This window comes from Typopeltis vanoorti, chromosome 5, assembly GCF_054136105.1.
Source record: "Typopeltis vanoorti isolate ZY-2024b chromosome 5, IOZ_Tvanoo_1.0, whole genome shotgun sequence".
Classification (NCBI taxonomy): Eukaryota; Metazoa; Arthropoda; class Arachnida; order Uropygi; family Thelyphonidae; genus Typopeltis; species Typopeltis vanoorti.
The window spans coordinates 164782689-164800991 of NC_143553.1; the positions used below are offsets into that span (position 1 = coordinate 164782689).

Genomic DNA, 18303 nt, shown 5'->3' on the forward strand with positions numbered 1-18303 from the left:
GGTGGTTTACCAATTAAAAAATGTTGCTGCATGCTTTAAATTAGTATTAATAAATAATATTATTAAAAATATTATTAAACAACTATTTTTGATAGTTACATAAGTTCCAACACCACAGGATTCATCAACAGACCACAGGGTTCCAGTCCCTTATATTTCTGGCATCTCATTACCAATTGGTAGAATTTTGAAGAAGTATCATCTCATTCTCACATATTTTCTGATCAACAAAATTTCTCATCTGTTGCCATCTACAAAAGACAAACTGGCGCCTCTATCATTAGCTGGCATTTACCAGATATTGTGTGAATGTAATCTAACATACTTTGGACAAACAGGGCGTTTTTCCATAGATGTAGGTTTAAATATGAATGCCTTTTCAAAGAAAGTGGTGAAGTTACATCGGCCAAATCTGAATCGGAACAATTGTCTCTCTCCCAAAAGTTTGGGAGATTCTTATCTTATGTAACCATCAAAAATAGTTGTTTAATAATATTTTTAATAATATTATTTATTAATACTAATTTCTAGCATGCAGCAACAATTTTTAATTGGTAAACTACTGACTAATAATAAATTTAGTTTAATCCTTTATCCAAGTGTGAGCAAACAAAGTTTGCACCTGAAAGTATCTTCAGGACTGGGGTAAGGTGGTACAACAGCAGGGCACTCCTTGCAAAGGTGGAGCAAGATAACATCACTCCTATCTCAGTATCTCCCATAATGCAAAACACATCTACTTGTTGATATGTCTAATGTTATGCATTAAGGGAAGGGCCACAACCCATTGGTTGTGGCCCTTCCCTTGGTAGCTTGCTCCACCTTTGCAAGGAGTGCTCTGGTGTTGTACCACCTTACCCCAGTCCTGAAGATACTTTCAGGTGCAAACTTTGTTTGCTCACACTTGGATAAAGGATTGAACTAAATTTATTATACTCTAACCAAGTGAAAAATAAACTTTAAACTACTGACTGCTGTATGTACTTTGTAATCCAGTTCCTTTGATTGCTTGTTTCCTCACACTGATGATGATGTACTGTTATTTTCAGTACGAAATATCTCTACTTTCATTTCATTAAAATTAATTACTGTGGTAAAATTAATTACTGTGTAATTTATTATTTAATTATTCAATCTACTGTCAACCATCACTCCCACTAATCTAATCTTATCCACTTCCTGCAATATGACATCATCGATATAGTACACAGAGTTATATATTTGTATTCCAAAATGCAACCTTGCACTTATTGATATTAAAACTACAACCCCATTCCTTTGTCCAAGCCGAAAGTCTATTCAAATCTTCCTGAAGGGAATTAACATCAGCAGTGCTATCTATAATTCTTCCCAACTTTTCATCATCGGCAAACACCTGAAGACTCCCAGTCAGTCCACATGATATATCATTTACAAACAAGTTAAAGAGCAAGGGCCCAAGAACAGAACCCTGGGCACACCACTGGTTACCCTCCTTTTTTAAGACACTGCTCCATCATACACAACCTTCTGGTATCATTCAGAGAGCCAGTCTCTGATCCATCTAACCGATTACTGTCTATTCCCATCCTCTGCAGCTTGTATACATATGCTAATCTATCAAATGATTTTGCAGATTCCAAGAATATCACTGTATATGATTCTCCCTTATCTAACACACCTGTTATCTTATAATAAAATGCAAATAAATTTCTTAAGCAAGACCTACCCTATGCACATTCATGCTGACCGTCATAAAGAATGCTATGTCAATCAACCCAAAGTGTGTATTCTATTCCTTACCAATCTCTCCAACACCTTGACCACAACTACAGTTATACAGACTGGTCTACAGTTGGAAACTTCTCTCCTAGAACCATGGTTGTGGAGTGGTACTGTTTGCCTTCTTTCCACTACTTTGGTACTCTACCCACTGCAAGCTTTTCATTAAATAACCAGGTCAAGGGCATAGCCACCTGTGGCGCACATTCCTTAAGAATACATGATGATTTGTCATCCATTCCCACAGCATTATTAACATCTAACCCAACCAACATCTGATACTCCTCTGATTCTTTCACTTCCAATTCTCCTGATATTTGCCTCTCTTCTATATATTGCAAGGCTTCATTTACACCAGTATGATATATGCTGATAAAATGCTTGTTCACTAACTCCACTATATCCTTTGCAACTGTTATTCTGCTGTATGACTATCCACCAGTGTCAGTCTGTCATAATCATTCTTTCTCTTGCTTTTCATATAGCAAAAACTCCCTTGGGTTGACCTTGGCATCACCAGCAGATCTCCTCTCCTTTTCTTTCTTTACTATGCTCCTCACCTTTCTAGCCTGCATTTTATGGATATGATTACCACCAACTGTTTTGTACTGCCTCCATAACATTTTCTTTTCCAGCACAGTTTGTTTGATTTCACTGTTCATCCATTTCACTCTTACTCTATTTACTCACCGAACCCTTGGCATGCAGTTATGCATTGCTTTTATCAGATACTGCCTTGTGAGTTTCCATGTATTGTCATCATTATCTATTCTGCTCAGCTCATCTACCCAACATACTGATGCTAACTGACTGTAGCGCTTCCTGTGATCACCTGCTTTATATTTCCACATGTTTTTTTTTTTTTTTTTTGGCAGTAACGTTTTCTTGTTTAACCACTCCTCAAATAAGTACCTCATCATCACTCTCACTAACCAGCAGTGTCAACACCTCATTAACAACTACATCTTTTGAAGTTATTACCAAATCCAAAACATTAACGCCTCTAGTTGCTTCAATCATGTGCTGCTAAAGATATTTATCTCTCAGAAATTTCACAAACTCTCTCTGCTTGTTCCCATACACTATCTCCTCCTTCCACTTTATATTCCAGTAATTAAAGTCTCTCATCAGAATTACTTTCTTTTTACACGAACAACTAATTTGCCTAAACATTTCATAATCAGTATTCCCTGGCCTATAACAGAATCCTATTAGATATACTAACCTGTTTATTTCAAAGTGTGAGCAAACAAAGTTTGCGCCTGAATATATCTTCAGGATGGTATTGCACCACGTTCTCTTGGTGGTGCAATACCTCTCCTTATCAGTCCTGATGATATATTCAGGCGCAAACTTTGTTTGCTCACACTTGGATAAAGGATTGAACTAAATTTATTATAGTCTAACCAAGTGCAAAACTTCCAACATCTTTCTCTAAATCCAGAGTAATTTAATAATAAGGTAGTACACCTGTTGGCAACTCATATAGGTAAATATGACCTCTCCATTGCTTCTATCTTGGTGTCACCACTGCTGGGTCTGCCTCCCACTGATGAGACCTCAATAAAGGTCAAAACCGGTCTGGGTAGTGGCCCCTCCCTTCAGGCACAAACTTCCCTTAAGTTTGTGCCTGAATATATCTTCAGGACTGATAAGGAGAGGTATTGCACCACCTTCTCTTGGTGGTGCAATACCATGGCAACTCATAGCAAAGGTGGACCAAGCTCTCATCTCTCCTTGTCTCAGTATCTCCCACTATGCAAAGCACATCTCCTTGCAGACATGTATACTGGGAGATGAGAGCTTGGTCCACCTTTGCTACGAGTTGCCATGGTATTGCACCACCAAGAGAAGGTGGTGCAATACCTATCCTTATCAGTCCTGAAGATATATTCAGGCACAAACTTTGTTTACTCACACTTGGATAAAGGATTAAACTAAATTTATTATTATTATTACTGTTTATTTCAACTTCACACCACACAGAATGAAAATCTGTGTATACACTATCAACTTCCACACTTTGTGGACACAATTGGAGAAATCACAACCAACACATGGCTCTAGACTTAAAAATGAACTGTTGTGTCTGTTTACAAATGCCAGAAGTATCAAGAATAAAGGGGATGAAATGATTTCAGTGATTGAGTTTATTCGCCCCAAAATTATTGGAATAAGTGAAACATGGTTAAATGAAGATGATATTGTAATGGGAATAGAAATGGAAGGATACAGTATTTTTTGTGAGGATAGAAAGGGGAAGAAGGAAGGGGAGAGGTGTTGCTGATGATAGTAGGGAAATTAATTTCACATAAGTTAGACATGAATGTGGTAATAGTGGCAATGGTTATGAGGCAACGTCGTGTAACATGGAGGTTAAGGGGACGGCATATTTAGTTGGATGTTGTATAGGCCTGGGAATCTGGGTGGTGATGAAAAAATGTATAAACAACTTAGATTAGTGAACAAAGCAAGGGTAATTATTATGGGTGATTTTAATTATGGCAGTGTAGATTGGAATGAAGAGATAGCATTTGAGAATAAGGAGAATGAATTTCTCGAGTTCTTGAGAGATAACTACCTCAGGGCAGCACTTAAAGATGTAAAGCAGGGTATGCGAGGATCGAGAGTTTTAGATCTAATCATTTCATCAGAGGATGTGATTGAGAGAAGAATTTCACACTTTCCTCTGGTTGGTGAAAGTGATCATGAAATACTCACCTGTGTGGTGGCTACTCATATGCAGACTTTTGTGATGAAAGGATATATGTGGAATTATAAGGATGGTGATTATGACAAGCTTAGGAGACAGCTTGGAGCTATAACGCAGAATGAGGAGTTGAACGGTAAGGATATAAATGCTGTATGTGAACTGACAAAGAAATACAAAACAGTATCAATGTACGACTGTATTCTGAAGGCCAAAAGGTTGATAAGGTAGGTGTAAAATGGATGAATGTGGAGCTTAAACATGAAATCTGGAAAAAGAAGATACTTTGGAGGAAGTACAAGATGAATAATAGTAATAAGTCACATGAAAAGTATAAAGAATAAGCCAGGAGAGTGACTCAGTTAGTAAGGAAAACAAAAGTAGAGTATGAGCAGAAATTGGCAAATCAGGCAAAGAAAACCCTAGAGAGTTTTTTAGATATGCAGCAAGTAGAAGGAAGAATGCTCATGGTAAGATGAAGTTAAGGGATGAAAGACGTAGAATGGTAACTGCTGCAGAAGGCATTGTTGAGGTATTCAGCGATCAATTTATAAGGGTATTTCATCCTCATCAGGGTCGAATCATGAGGAACGTAAGCGTAGAGAACATAGGAGGGGATGGCTTAATTGTGAACGAGCAAGAGGTATTTGAGGAAATAAATAAACTTGATGTCAATAAGGCAATAGGATTTGATGACACATCACCACGCATCTTAAAGGAATGTTCCAGGGAATTGGCAGTAGCATTAGCATGCCTGTTTAATAAGAGTCTTACAACAGCACAAGTTCTAAGGGAGTGGAAGGAGGGTAAAATTGTTCCACTGCATAAAGGTGGTATTCTCTGTGGTTATCAGTATGGATTTGTTAAGAGGGAGATCATGTTTCACTAATTTACTTATACTATAACAAGGTGACATATGACATATACCTTGGATAGGGGAGATGCATAATACAGTGGTGTAATTAGATTTTGCAAAGGCTTTTGATAGACTGCCACAACAAGCTCTTAATTAAATTGAAACAGATGGGATTGGATAACAACTTCTTAGTTGGATTAGTGACTGGCTGTCTCAGATAGGTATCAGAAAGTTGTATATGGGGGTGCAGTATCCCAAAAGAGAAAGTTCACTAGTAGTGTGCCAAAGGGCTCAGTTTTGGCACCATTATAGTTCAATTTGAATGTTATTGATATCAGGATGTGTTTAACTAGTGATATGCAGCTGTTTGCAGATGATGCAAAGCTTGGGAGAGCAATGCAGAGTCAAGTTGATGTTATGGCCTTTTAAGAGGATTTGAATAGATTGCATGAATGGGCAGGTAAGTGGGACTATCAGTTTAATGTTGCAAAGTGTAAGGTTTGAGATTTGGAAAGCAACGAAGTTAAAGACATCACATCAGATAATGGCAATGATGCAGAGGCCCTGACATGCAGAAATAGAGAGGTTACGATACCATTGTATAATATGTGCAAAATAATCCTTATGAGGCCTTGATCAGGCCTTAAAAGAACCCTTTGAATCCGTTTAAAGCACGGTTGGATAAGCATTGTGTGCAATAGTGTGTGTGTGTGTGTGTGTGTGTGTGTGTGTGTGTGTGTGTGTGTGTGTGTGTGTGTGTACCTCCCATGATGATTCTCTGACTCCATGGAGGTCAAATGTTAATAATAATAATAATATTTTTATCCACCCATAATCTGTAATATGTGCACAATAATCCATACGAGGCCTTGATCAGGCCTCATGTGGATTATTGTGCACAGATTTAGTTACCAGGTTTTCATGGTGACAAGGATATATTGGAAAGGGTCCAAAGAAGATTCCAAAGGTGGGCAGTGGTCTTTGGAATGTGGAGTACGAGGACAGACTGAGAGAATGTAAGTTCCAGAGCCTCGTGAATAGGAGGAAGAGGGTAGGATAAGATTGGGACATATAAGCTAGTCAGGGATTGTTATTGGGTTGACATGGAAGTGGAGGAGATCTTTCATAGAATGGGGGGTAGAACAAGAGGCCATTGCTGGAAACTGTATAAGGAGGGTGTGAGCAGAGGAGTAAGGAGTAGGTTCTTTGCATGGATAGTGGTTGGTGAGTGGAATGCATTGCCTGAGTGTGTTGTGGGTGTAGACACATTGAATCATTGTATGTAGAGGCTTAAGTGCTGTGAGGACATCATGTTGGAGGCTTAATGGATTTTTTACAACACTCAAAAAGAATTAAAATAGAATTTAATACTTCCTATATTTCGTCCTAGTCACTAGGACATCTACGGGGATTACAAAAACAATTAATGTAACATGTACGCAAATATCATACAATACTAAGCCCAACCACGTGGGTGACACTAAAGTCCTATCTAGGTGGAGCGCCCTCTAAGGGCAGTAGTAGGTGGCTTGGAATGTAAGGTGGGACCTCTGGTGATGAGTGTTTCCCAAATCTTCGGAAGCTTAATGCAACCGTATTTATTAAGATTTGGTTGGTTTATGAGAGCTGCTGCTGCTGCTTCTAAGAAAAGTCTCTCTTTCTTGAATTTGCTGTGGTGAAGCATGGTGGTTTTCTTCCATGATACCCTGTGGGTGGTGTCCAAAACATAGTCAGCCAAGCCTGAATGGCCATAGTTGTGTTTACAGATGTAAGACTTGTGTTCCTCCAGGTGGATGGATGCTGATCTGCCTGTCTGGCCAAAGTCCGCCAGCTTACAGGAACAGGGTACTTTGTAAACTCCAGGCAGAGAGAGAGAGGAGGGAGCTGATCTTTCGTAGAACGGATAAGGGTAGCAAGTTTGTGGTGGGGTTTATATGCTGTGTGTAGGTTGTACTTTTTTAGTATCTTGGCTATTTTTTTGGATGTGCTACAGATGTAGGGTATGGTGATGGCATTTTTAAAATCTTGTTGACGAGAAGGATGAGAAATGGGGGAGGAACTGATTGTTTTTTTTGATACTGTATTCGCTGTAGCCATTGGAGAGGAAAGTGCTGTGTATGTGGTTGAGCTCAGTAGCGAGGGCGGTTCCACTGGAACAAAGGTTGTGGGCTCTCTTGGTAAGAGTTTTAATAATGCCATATTGTTGCGAGGGGTGGTGGTGAGAGAGTTTGTGAATGTATCTGCCTGTGTGTGTGGGTTTTCTGTATACAATGAAGGCAAGTGTATCATTAGGCAGGTGTGTGACTAAGGTGTCTAGGAAGGGTAAACAATTGTTCTTTTTTAGTGTCACCCACATGGTTGGGCTTAGTATTATATGATATTTGTCTGCATGTTACGTTAATTGTTTTTGTAATCCCCGTAGATGTCCTAGTGACTGGGATGAAATATAGGAAGTATTAAATTCTATTTTAATTATTTTTGAGTATTGTAAAAAATCCATTAAGCCTCCAACATGACACATTGAATCAGTTTAAAGCACGGTTGGATGAGCATTGTGTGCAATAATGTGTACCTCCCACGATGAGTCTCTGACTCCATGGAGGTCAAATGTTAATAATAATAATAATTATCTGCAATCATTAACAGTATTCCTCCTTCCTTTTTTCACATTTCTATCCTTTTGGAAAAGTATATATCCTTCTATTTCTATTCTCGACATCACATCCTCCTCAGACAATAACAAGTTTCACTTATTATTATCTTTGAGCATATTGACTCAATCAATGCAACAAACTCAGCCCTCTTGTTTCAAATGCTCATTACATTTGTATACAAACATAACAATCGCTGTGTCTTTGTGGCCATTCTACCAGCACTAACATTCTCGATTCTAGCTGCTATACTTCACCTGTCTCTTCAGTCTAACCACTCGTGTTTCCCTAATTCTGACTGTGATATCTATTCCTACCTGTCTCACCCTCACCTTTATGCATACCATCACCCTGTGCTGCTGTAACTATATCTTCAACCTCATATCCGTCTTTCTCCTGTCATACAATACATTCAATCATTTACTACATTAACTTCTTGACTCTGTGCCTTCTCAGAAAATAATAGCCTTTGTAAAGACCCAACACTAAACCTATTCAAATGCAATCCATCAAATTTAAACCATTTCAACTTTCCTTCAAATTCACTTCACAGATTTACAAATTGAATCTCCTTTGCCTCACACAACTCAGCCATCTTACATTCATCATCTCTGCTCTCCTTCTCAATTCACTGTTGTGATATCTGGATAACAAGCCTAAGAATTTCCAAAATCACTATTCTTCTTTATCTGTTGCAACAACTTCCTTATGTTTATCAACATTCTTTTTCTCCCCAAATAAATTGTTTGTGCCCATGACTACCACTAATTTTGATGCCTAGTCTTTCCTTTTCTGCAACACATCAGTTATTTGCTTCATTGTTCCACCTGGTAAGCATGTTTTGTGTTCTTTATTAGTAATCACACCTCTGATGATAGCGTCCCCATACAATGATATACAACTATCCTTTGATTCTTTCTTTATTATTATTTGACACCTCCAGGGAGTTCTAGACTAATCGAGAGAGGGCACCTACTCTACAACTCTCGTCTCCATCGCTCAAACTCATCCACCTGTCATCCACCAAACGCATCATCTACACCAACACCATCTACGGTCCTCCACCACCACCACTAGTATTTTTCACAGACATTCACAAAGATCCATGCCCACGGCAGGATTCGAACCCACAGCCTTTTGACTGGAGAGCAGATGCACTCACCACTCGGCCAACCAGGCTGGCAAAAATGCTATGCCCAACATGGGGCGTAGTCTTCATAATACTAACTTCTTCCTTCTCATTATCATTCTCCAATCTCTTCTTTAGATGTTTTATTATTCTCTTCCAGTTGTTTCATTTCACTTTTCAATTTCACTAACTCCTGCCTAAGCTCTTTTCTACAGTCCCTGATGCTTGCTTCCATTTCTAATTGCTCTATTCTATCAAGGACACTTTTGACATACTTAATTATCTTTTATAGATTATTATGAATCGAGACAAAAAGTCCTGAAAATTCTTGGGCAAAAAATCCTCTGCCAAATGTCAATTCTTCCTGTTATTCTGATTCTTAGCAATTTAAGCCTGTCAAAATCCACTCCTGATCATATGAAATATTAATGCAGGTTTTTCTGATATGGTGTAGGCCAAATCCTGGAGACCTTAAGATCATCCACTTTGGAAAATTAACACTGGATTACCCAAGAAGCCCCAAACTATCTAGGATTTAATCTGCTCTCACCATCCAGTCCCCCCTCTCCCAATACATCATGCTTCACATGTTCAGGGCTGTATTCCAATAGGCACATGTCTACAGCCTGAATCTCCACTGAAAACTGATATCCAGACTTTTTAGACTGCAAAAGAGAAATCAACAGGATGTAGGGCAATCATCCAGAATTTTTAGCACTTAATGTTTTTCTGACACAGTTGTCTAGACCAAACACATGGCTACCCATCAATCTTCATGGTACATTATAAGTATATACATATAAATGAATAATTTGCATGCTCTTTTGAGGATTCAAGAATGTTAGCATATCGTCATTCCATGAATTTCATATACTATTCCTGAGTACAGTTACATTTCTTTATTATTTAATAGTCATATATTTTTTCATGTTTTTATATGCATATTAATGTTTATTGATGGCAAATTTTCTCTTTTCTAATCAGATGTCACATTTGTTGTGATATTTGGTATTATTGGCTTCTATTAGTTTGCAGTGTATACACACATCGTTTGTTGTGTATACACAAGAAATTACAGTCTTGTATACACAAGTGTGTATATGCTCCTTAGGATGATCCTGTTATAAAATCAAAATATTGAGAAATTACTAAGTATTATCCTTATTTTATGATACTGTGCTAAACAGAGCAGATTCTCTTGTGAATCTCTTGGTTGCATGATGCAGAATCTATAATAAAGAAATAATAATAATATTCATAAACCTTTCTCTGCAATTCATTTTATTGTTCTTGTGTCAAGTCTGATATATATATTTAAAGTGATTTCTGCCACGATGAAATAAGCTCTTCTTGATATGGAAGTTAATATCCATTTAGATATCTAATGTTTATTGTATTTATTAGTCTAATATTTATAATATTTATCTAATATTTGTGATATTCGTATAGGGTTTAACAGAGACTTTCATCGGAATTGGCATGAGCTTGGGACCAGCCATTGGTGGAGCCTTGTACTCTGTAAGTGTTTTCTTAAAATAAATACCTAAGAATAATCTTCATGCAATCAAGATGATATATTTAACAGTTGATAGAACAAAGATACAACATATACGGAGGTTAAAATGCAAATTAATACAAGTAAAATTCAAGTACATTTTTAAACCCACTGAAACAACACTTCATCTTTCATTCATTTACCTCTGTTCATTGGAAGACTCATCTTCACCCCATCTTTCCCTACGACTGCAGTCTTCATTTACTTTCAGAAGGAATATGACATATTCAAGAAATCTGTCAGTATATCCCTCCTTTCTCCCTAACTTATTGTCTCCCTGTGACAGTGCTACACAGTAGTGTGTAGCACTATCACAGGGAGACAAACCTTTTGTGTGTAAGTGTGATACATAAAAACGTAATCTCAGAAGATATGATTTTATATACAGTGAACTCAGTATTATCTGAACCACAAATAAGTGAGTACTTAACCGAATTACAAATTTCAGAGCTATCTAGTTCTGTGTTTTGCCACGTGATACAATGCCCTCGTTATAAGTTATGTTTTGTTGTGTATTCATTTTTTTCCATTTTTTTAACATGTTTTTTTTATTTTTATCCTTGTATTAGAAGTGTTCTAATTAAACTGTGTTGCAATTAAGTTTAAAGGTATGAAGACCAGTAGCACACTCAGGGTTTAATCTTGGGGGGGGGGGGCAAGTTGAGTAGACAATTTGAGAATACATACTACGGCATCGCATACGACCTATGACTGAGTATCTGCAATGATCGCTAATGCATAAGTAGTATAGAAATAGAAGACACAACACAACATAAATTTTAAAAAAATGAATTTTAATTAGAAAAAGGTTTTTGGAAAATTTTCTAGTGTTTTTTTCCTTTTTCTTTGGGGGGGCCCTTTTACCCCCTCTCTGGGTGCACCACTGAGGAAGACTAATGTGAAATATTTTTTATTTTCTATTCTGTTATTAGTATTATTATAACAGAATAGTATATTTGTATATTATTATTTTATTAGTATTAATATTATTATTATTATTCAGGCCTAAATGGAGTCAAAAGACTTCGTGGGAGGGGTCCTTCCTAAGAAACACAAAGTCTATCAAGACTCATCGAGGAGAGGTCTCCCCCCCCCCCCCCCAAGAAACACAAAGTCTATCATACCACTCCTTAAACTCATTGACTGTTCTCGCTCTCACCACTCCATCAGGCAATGCATTCCATGGTTCAACCACCCTCCATGCAAAGAAACCACTCCTCACCCTCTTGTAAACAGTTTCCTTTCGTAACTTCCAGGGATGGCCTCTTGTCATCACTCCTTTCCACTGTTCAACCAAGCGAAAGAACTCCCCAGTTTCAACCCTGTAACCACCTCTCAACAGTTTAAAAGTCTCAATCATATCACCTCTCCTTCTTCTATCCACCAAACTCTGCAGTCCACATTCCCTCAGCCAATCCTCATGACTGTATGTCAAAGTTTTGGTTCAAAAATAAAATTTGCATGTTCTATTTTAAGAGATGCTACTTCATTTATATGTCATGTTATCCAAAAAATCCTTTGAAAAATAACCATTGATGTAATTTATTTATACCTCTTATTATGCCAACTATAAAAGACTATGTTTATCTAGAGTGCCAAAAAATAGTTTCAGCCAGGCCTAAATGTTTCTGTGTGTATATGTTGCTTGCTGTTCTTTTATTTATTTTTAAGATTTAGTTATGAATTTAAAACTCTTATGATATAAAAAAAACTGACAATGCAAGCATTTACATATACTACCTATAGAAAGTATACAAAAGGAATAATAGAGTGATTTGATCGTCGGCTTGTTGAGAGCTCCTGAAAAGATTAGTAGTATTTTGTGTTAACATTGGCAATTTTACTAGAATTTTAAGTAGTATTGTTTGCTTTTTGTTTCTTGGTGTATCTGTGCAATTTTTGTGCATTTTCTGTTATTTTAAGTATTATTTTTAAGATAAGATAGCGTACATATGGCACGATAAAGAAAAAAATGGCGGCCAGGTCGCCATGTTTGTTTAAGAGTTTTGATGTAAACAAATTTATGCAATGTGCTGTCTGCGAGATGTATGCTTTGCGAAGAGCAGTAGGAGTCTGGTTAGAGGGCGATAGTGGAGTTAACATGTGCAGAAAGTGGAAGGAGAATGAGGATCTCAAGCGTGTTTCGGGTGGCGAGAGTGATATCGTTAACGATAGTCAGAATGTAGAAAATGGCAGTGTGATAGAGAATTGCGTGGTAGTGCCAGATAGGTGTAAGAGCGTCGTTGAAAGTGTAAATGAAGGTAGAAATACAGAATGAATGGATGATTTGATTGATAATGAAAATGGTGAGATAAATGCGAGTAGTGAAATTGTGCGTTTGAACGGAGCAATACACAGAGCAAAAAGGCAACTGGAGCATATGGAAAAATGTGTGCTGAATGTACCGACTAATAACCAATGAAAGTCTGTGACGACAAATAATAGAATGTTCGTAAATGTCAATAAAACGAAGGAGCGAGTCCTGTATGGGGGATTCATTATTAAGAGGTGTGATAGTTGAGAGTTTGATGAAGTCGTACCAGCCAGGTGCGAACATAAAGGAGGTCAGCGAATCTATTAGACTGCAAAAACAGACGGTGAAAGAGATGATAATCATGGCAGGAACAAATGAGTTGAAAGAGGACAAAATGGAAATGATAGAGGATGTGAGGGAATTACTTGAAGTAGCAAAAGAGAAGAGTGAGAGAGTTAGGATTATTATTATTATTATTATTATTATTGTTCCGGGAAACTCCAAGGAGTCGACAGACTCATCGAGGGAGGCCCTAACATCATGTCAAGAACAACTATTCAACATTCACACAGTATCTATCATATCTTGCCTTGAACTCATTCACGGTCGTAGCACCCACAACAAACTCTGGAAGCTTATTCCACTCATTTACCAGTCTCCAAGTAAAGAACCTAGCTCTAACACCCTTGTCAACCACGCTCTTGCCCACCTTCCATGCATGGCCCCTAGTCCTCCCACCACCAGTCATATTATCAAAAATATCTTCTGGATCAATCTTATAAAAACCCTTCAGTAATTTGAATGTCTCAATCATATCACCGATCCTTCGCCTATCGTCCAATTTCTGCAACCCACAAATCTTCAACCTATTCTCATAAGGTTCATTCCACAGACATGCTATCATCTTGGTTGCTCGTCTCTGGACCCTCTCCACTTCCTCCCCATCACGAAGAAACCCTGGTGCCCATAGCTGGGCACAGACGTCCAGATGGGGTCTTATCAAGGCTCGATACAGAGGAACAACAACTTGTTCGTCTCTGCATGTTAAAGTATTTTTCAGAAGCCAAGTGATTTGGTGAGCTGTTTTAGTTACTTTTGCAATGTGCCCCCTAAACTTCAACTCCCTATCCACCAACACTCCCAAATCCCTGGCCTCATCAATCTCCTGGAGTATGGTTCCACCAATGCGATATACTGCTGCTATTCTTTTCACCCCAAAGTGCATAACCTTACACTTTGCCACATTAAATTGACATCCATTTTTCCTAGCCCAGTCCTCCAAACTATCCAAATCATCCTGTAAAATTTTGACATCCTGTGTACTCATAATTGCTCTACCCAACTTTGCATCATCAGCAAACAAGTGAACACTTCCTCTCAGATCCTTTCCAATATCATTGATGAACAAATTGAAAAGCAGTGGTCCAAGAACAGAGCCCTGTGGCACTCCACTAGTCACAAGACGTCTTTTAGACTCCACTCCTGAATAAACCACTCTTTGATATCTCTCCTTCAACCACCCTCTTATCCATCTCACCAACCCTATATCTATACCCATCTGCTCCAGTTTACTCATTAGGGTTCCATGTGGTATCCTATCAAAGGCCTTGGCAAGGTCCAGTAGTATCACTGTAAACCCATTACCTCTATCCAGTTCAGCCGTCACTGTGTTATAAAACGTGAGCAAGTTACTGAGGCATGATCTACCCTTCACACAACCATGTTGTCCCCCATACAATATCCCATTTTCATCTATCCAATCCTGTATTCTTTTCTTGACTAATTTCTCTAAGACCTTGACAATGATTCCTGATATGCTAATCGGTCGGTAATTTACAACAGCAGTCTTGGAACCACCTTTATGCAGTGGAACTATTTCTCCCTCTTTCCACCCGCTCGGGACTAACCCAGACCCGAGACTCAAATTAAACAAAATGGTCAAGGGTACTGACAATTCTTTAGCTGCTTCTCGTACAACACGAGCTGGTATACCATCCAATCCCACAGATGTATTGACATTGAGGTTATGCAATAGACTACTCACCTCCACTTCATTAACCACAATTCCCGTATAATCTACTGGTTTATTCGTTTCTGCAATGTCACCACCTGGATGATATATTCTTGCAAAGTGCTCACTCAGTAATTCAACTATCTCAACTGATTCAGTTACCTCCCTACCATTGGCATTCTTTAAAATCAATCTGCCATGTACATTTTTCCTTTTACTTGCTACATATCTAAAAAACTGTTTAGGATTCTCTTTAGCCTGCATTGCCAATGTTTTTTCGTAATCCTTTTTTGCTTTTCTTACCACACTCGTCACCCTTCTGGCATGCGCTTTATACTGTTCATGTGCCTGCTGGTCACCCTTCTCCTTAAATTCCCTCCATAGTTGTTTCTTTTTTTGCAACTCAAGCTTAATGGTGTTATTCATCCATTTAACCCCTACTTGATTTATTATTCGGACTCTAGGTATACAGTCAGCCATTGCTTCATGCAAGCACTTAACTACCTCCCATGCACTATCAACTTCTAGTCCTTGCAGTTGTACATGCCATGGCACTGAACCAATCAAACTCCTAAGCTTGTCATACATTCCAGCCCGATAATTCCACATGTACCCTGTCTTAATTGAAAATTCTACACCTTTAGCCACCTCCCAAGTTAAGACCCTATGATCATTCTCACCGATTGGTGGCAATGTGGTCATATTTGTTACAGCCAAATCCTCAGATGTAATTACTAGGTCAAGCACTCTCTGACCCCTAGTATTTTCCATTACATGCTGTCGCAGATAGTTATCCCTTAATAACTGCATAAAATCCAGTTCCATCCTCCCGTGTGTCCTCTCCTCACTCCAATCAATGCGACCATAGTTGAAATCTCCCATAATAATCACCCTCCTTCCACCCATTTCTTCTATTTGCTTATGCATACTGTCACCACCATCTTTTCCATCACCTGGTCTATAGCAGCACCCAATTGTATATTTAGTTCAGCTAGCCACAATCTCACACCAAATGGCCTCAAATGTGCTCTTTTCTCTATCATGCAATTCAACTTCTATTCTCCTTGGCTGGAGCTCATCAGCTATCATCAACAATACTCCTCCCCCCATTTTATTCTCTCTGTCATTCCTGAACACACTACACCCATCACATTCAATCCCACTAGTTATATCATCTACAGTCAGCCATGTTTCACTAATACCTATAACCTGTGGTCTGGAAGTGCCAACCATGGCCAAAAACTCTTCCTTCTTGTTCCTAATACTCCTAGTATTAGTGTACATGAATTTAAGACCCCCATTAGCCCCAACCCTACCTTGATGCCTTATATTAACTATCCCACTCAGATTTGTTGTCCTTATTTGCCCTGGCATATTATATTCATTCTTACATTCAACTGCCTCCATAAGGACTGTATCTCTACTCCCCCCCCCTTAACATTGGGGCATCCCTCGATGAATCTAATGATTCCCTGGAGTTGCCCGTAATATTATTAATAATAATTATCTATTTAATAATAATCCATCACATTATAATAGCAGTATAACTTTTGAAGTTATACTGCATTTTCTGTACAAATTTAATTTCACAAATTTTTGGGACTTGACAATCTGTGTTTTTCCCTGTCACTTTTAAAGCATTATTTCCACCTTTTTCCTTTGTTTATTTACTAGAATTGGTTGCAAAAATCATTCAGATGAAATGAATATATTCTTGAATACATGGGAAGTAAAAAAATATATACATTTGCTTAGTTGTACTAATATTTGTCAGCTCTTCATACGTTTTTTTCCCCCCTTACAAATCTGCATTGTATTACCAATAGAACACATTGTCTCTATTTTTACAACTTTTTTTTTTCACACCACATTCACCATATTTTCATATAAAAAAATGGAAAGGACAAAATATTTTTCATTTCAGTGAACACTTAATACTTTGATAAACTAGGCAAATTTTGCTGTTGTTGACTTGCTTCTTTATCAAACAAAAACTACTGTCTGTTTTTAGCGTATAAAATTACAATAAAAGAATGTTTTACTGCATGCTTTGTAAACTCTTTTAACAAAACTGCCCATTGTGTATCATATGGTATTTGCTTAGATATTAGTTTTGCCCATTGAATATTTCCTTTAACACTGCTATATCTCCCATGATTCTCCCCATATAACAGCTTGCAAGTCTTGTAAGCAATACACAGTACACTGCTGTTATTGACTAATAAGTAGGAAGAGTTATTTACCATGTCTGTGATGATAATTATCTTGCTGCTCCTTGCAAGGTCACAGTATAAACTTTAAAACCATACAACTTGTTCCTCATTTCTGTGCCCGTTCACTCAGTTTGTTCAAATCTTCTTTAAGGCCACAATATCTTCTCTACTTCCAAATGTCCTAAACAGATGCCCTGAGGGATAACACTAGTGACTTTCCTCTTTTGGGATATTGCTCACCCACACACATCTTGCTGATACCTATCAAATAGCCAGTTTCTGTCCAATGCACTAATCTAATATCCAACCCCCATCCTCTCTAGTTTGATTATCAACCTATCATCTGGTAATCTAAGTATACTACTGTGTATCCCCCTCCTCTGTTTAAGGAAGCCATCACCTTGTTGTAATAAATTAGTAGATTACTAAAACATGACCTCTCTCTAGCAAATCCATGCTGTCCATCAAAGATGGACAGCATGGATTTGCTTTGTTTTCAACCCAATTCGGGTAGTTCTCACCAGCTTCTTCAACACTTAACCACATCTGACACACAGATAGTCCTATAATTTGATGCTTGAGTTCTATCACCTCATGGAGTGGCATAAGCTAGACCTCCCTCCACTCCTTTGGAACTCGACCCAGTGCAAGACTCACGTTAAAAAAATATGTCAAGGCAGATGCCAACTCCCTGGAACATTCCTTCAAAATACGTGGTGATATATTATCAAGACCCACAGCCTTATTAACATCTAGTTTACTCAACTCCCCATACACCTCTTGCTCACTTACAGTCAGTCTCAGCAGACCACCCGAGGCAGGGGGTCGCCCCAGGTGGCACTTTGAGCCTTTTTTGCACTTTTGTAGTTAATTCTAAAATACTGTCTCGAGAACTCATTTCCAAATATTGTTTTTCTACTTGTTACTACTGCAAATTTTCCTCACAATTGCTGTAAGTGTTGCTAGTTGTGCTAGTTGTAAGAGGAGTTTTTCTAAATAAAGTTGATTTTTAAGAATTACCTACATTACTATGAAATAGTAATGTAGGTATATTTTTATACTAATGCCAGGAGTATCCGGAATAAGGGAGAGGAATTGGTGGCGCAGATAGCATCAGCCTGGCCAAAAATTATTGCGATCACTGAGACGTGGTTGACAGAAGG

The 18303-nt window shown here is 38.1% G+C and overlaps 1 protein-coding gene across 4 annotated transcripts in view; it reads left to right on the top strand.

Moving 5' to 3' along the window:
- Positions 1 to 18303, top strand: part of LOC150107025 (MFS-type transporter SLC18B1-like) — a 508245-nt gene that overhangs the window by 183961 nt on the left and 305981 nt on the right. For all 4 annotated transcript variants that reach the window (XR_016548342.1, XM_090392899.1, XM_090392901.1 and 1 more), the window contains exon 6: positions 10557 to 10625. Coding sequence is in view for 3 of the 4 variants with exons in the window: in XM_090392899.1 (XP_090249025.1) it covers positions 10557 to 10625 (69 nt within the window). In the remaining variant the exon portion in view is untranslated. The remainder of the gene's footprint in view (positions 1 to 10556; positions 10626 to 18303) is intronic.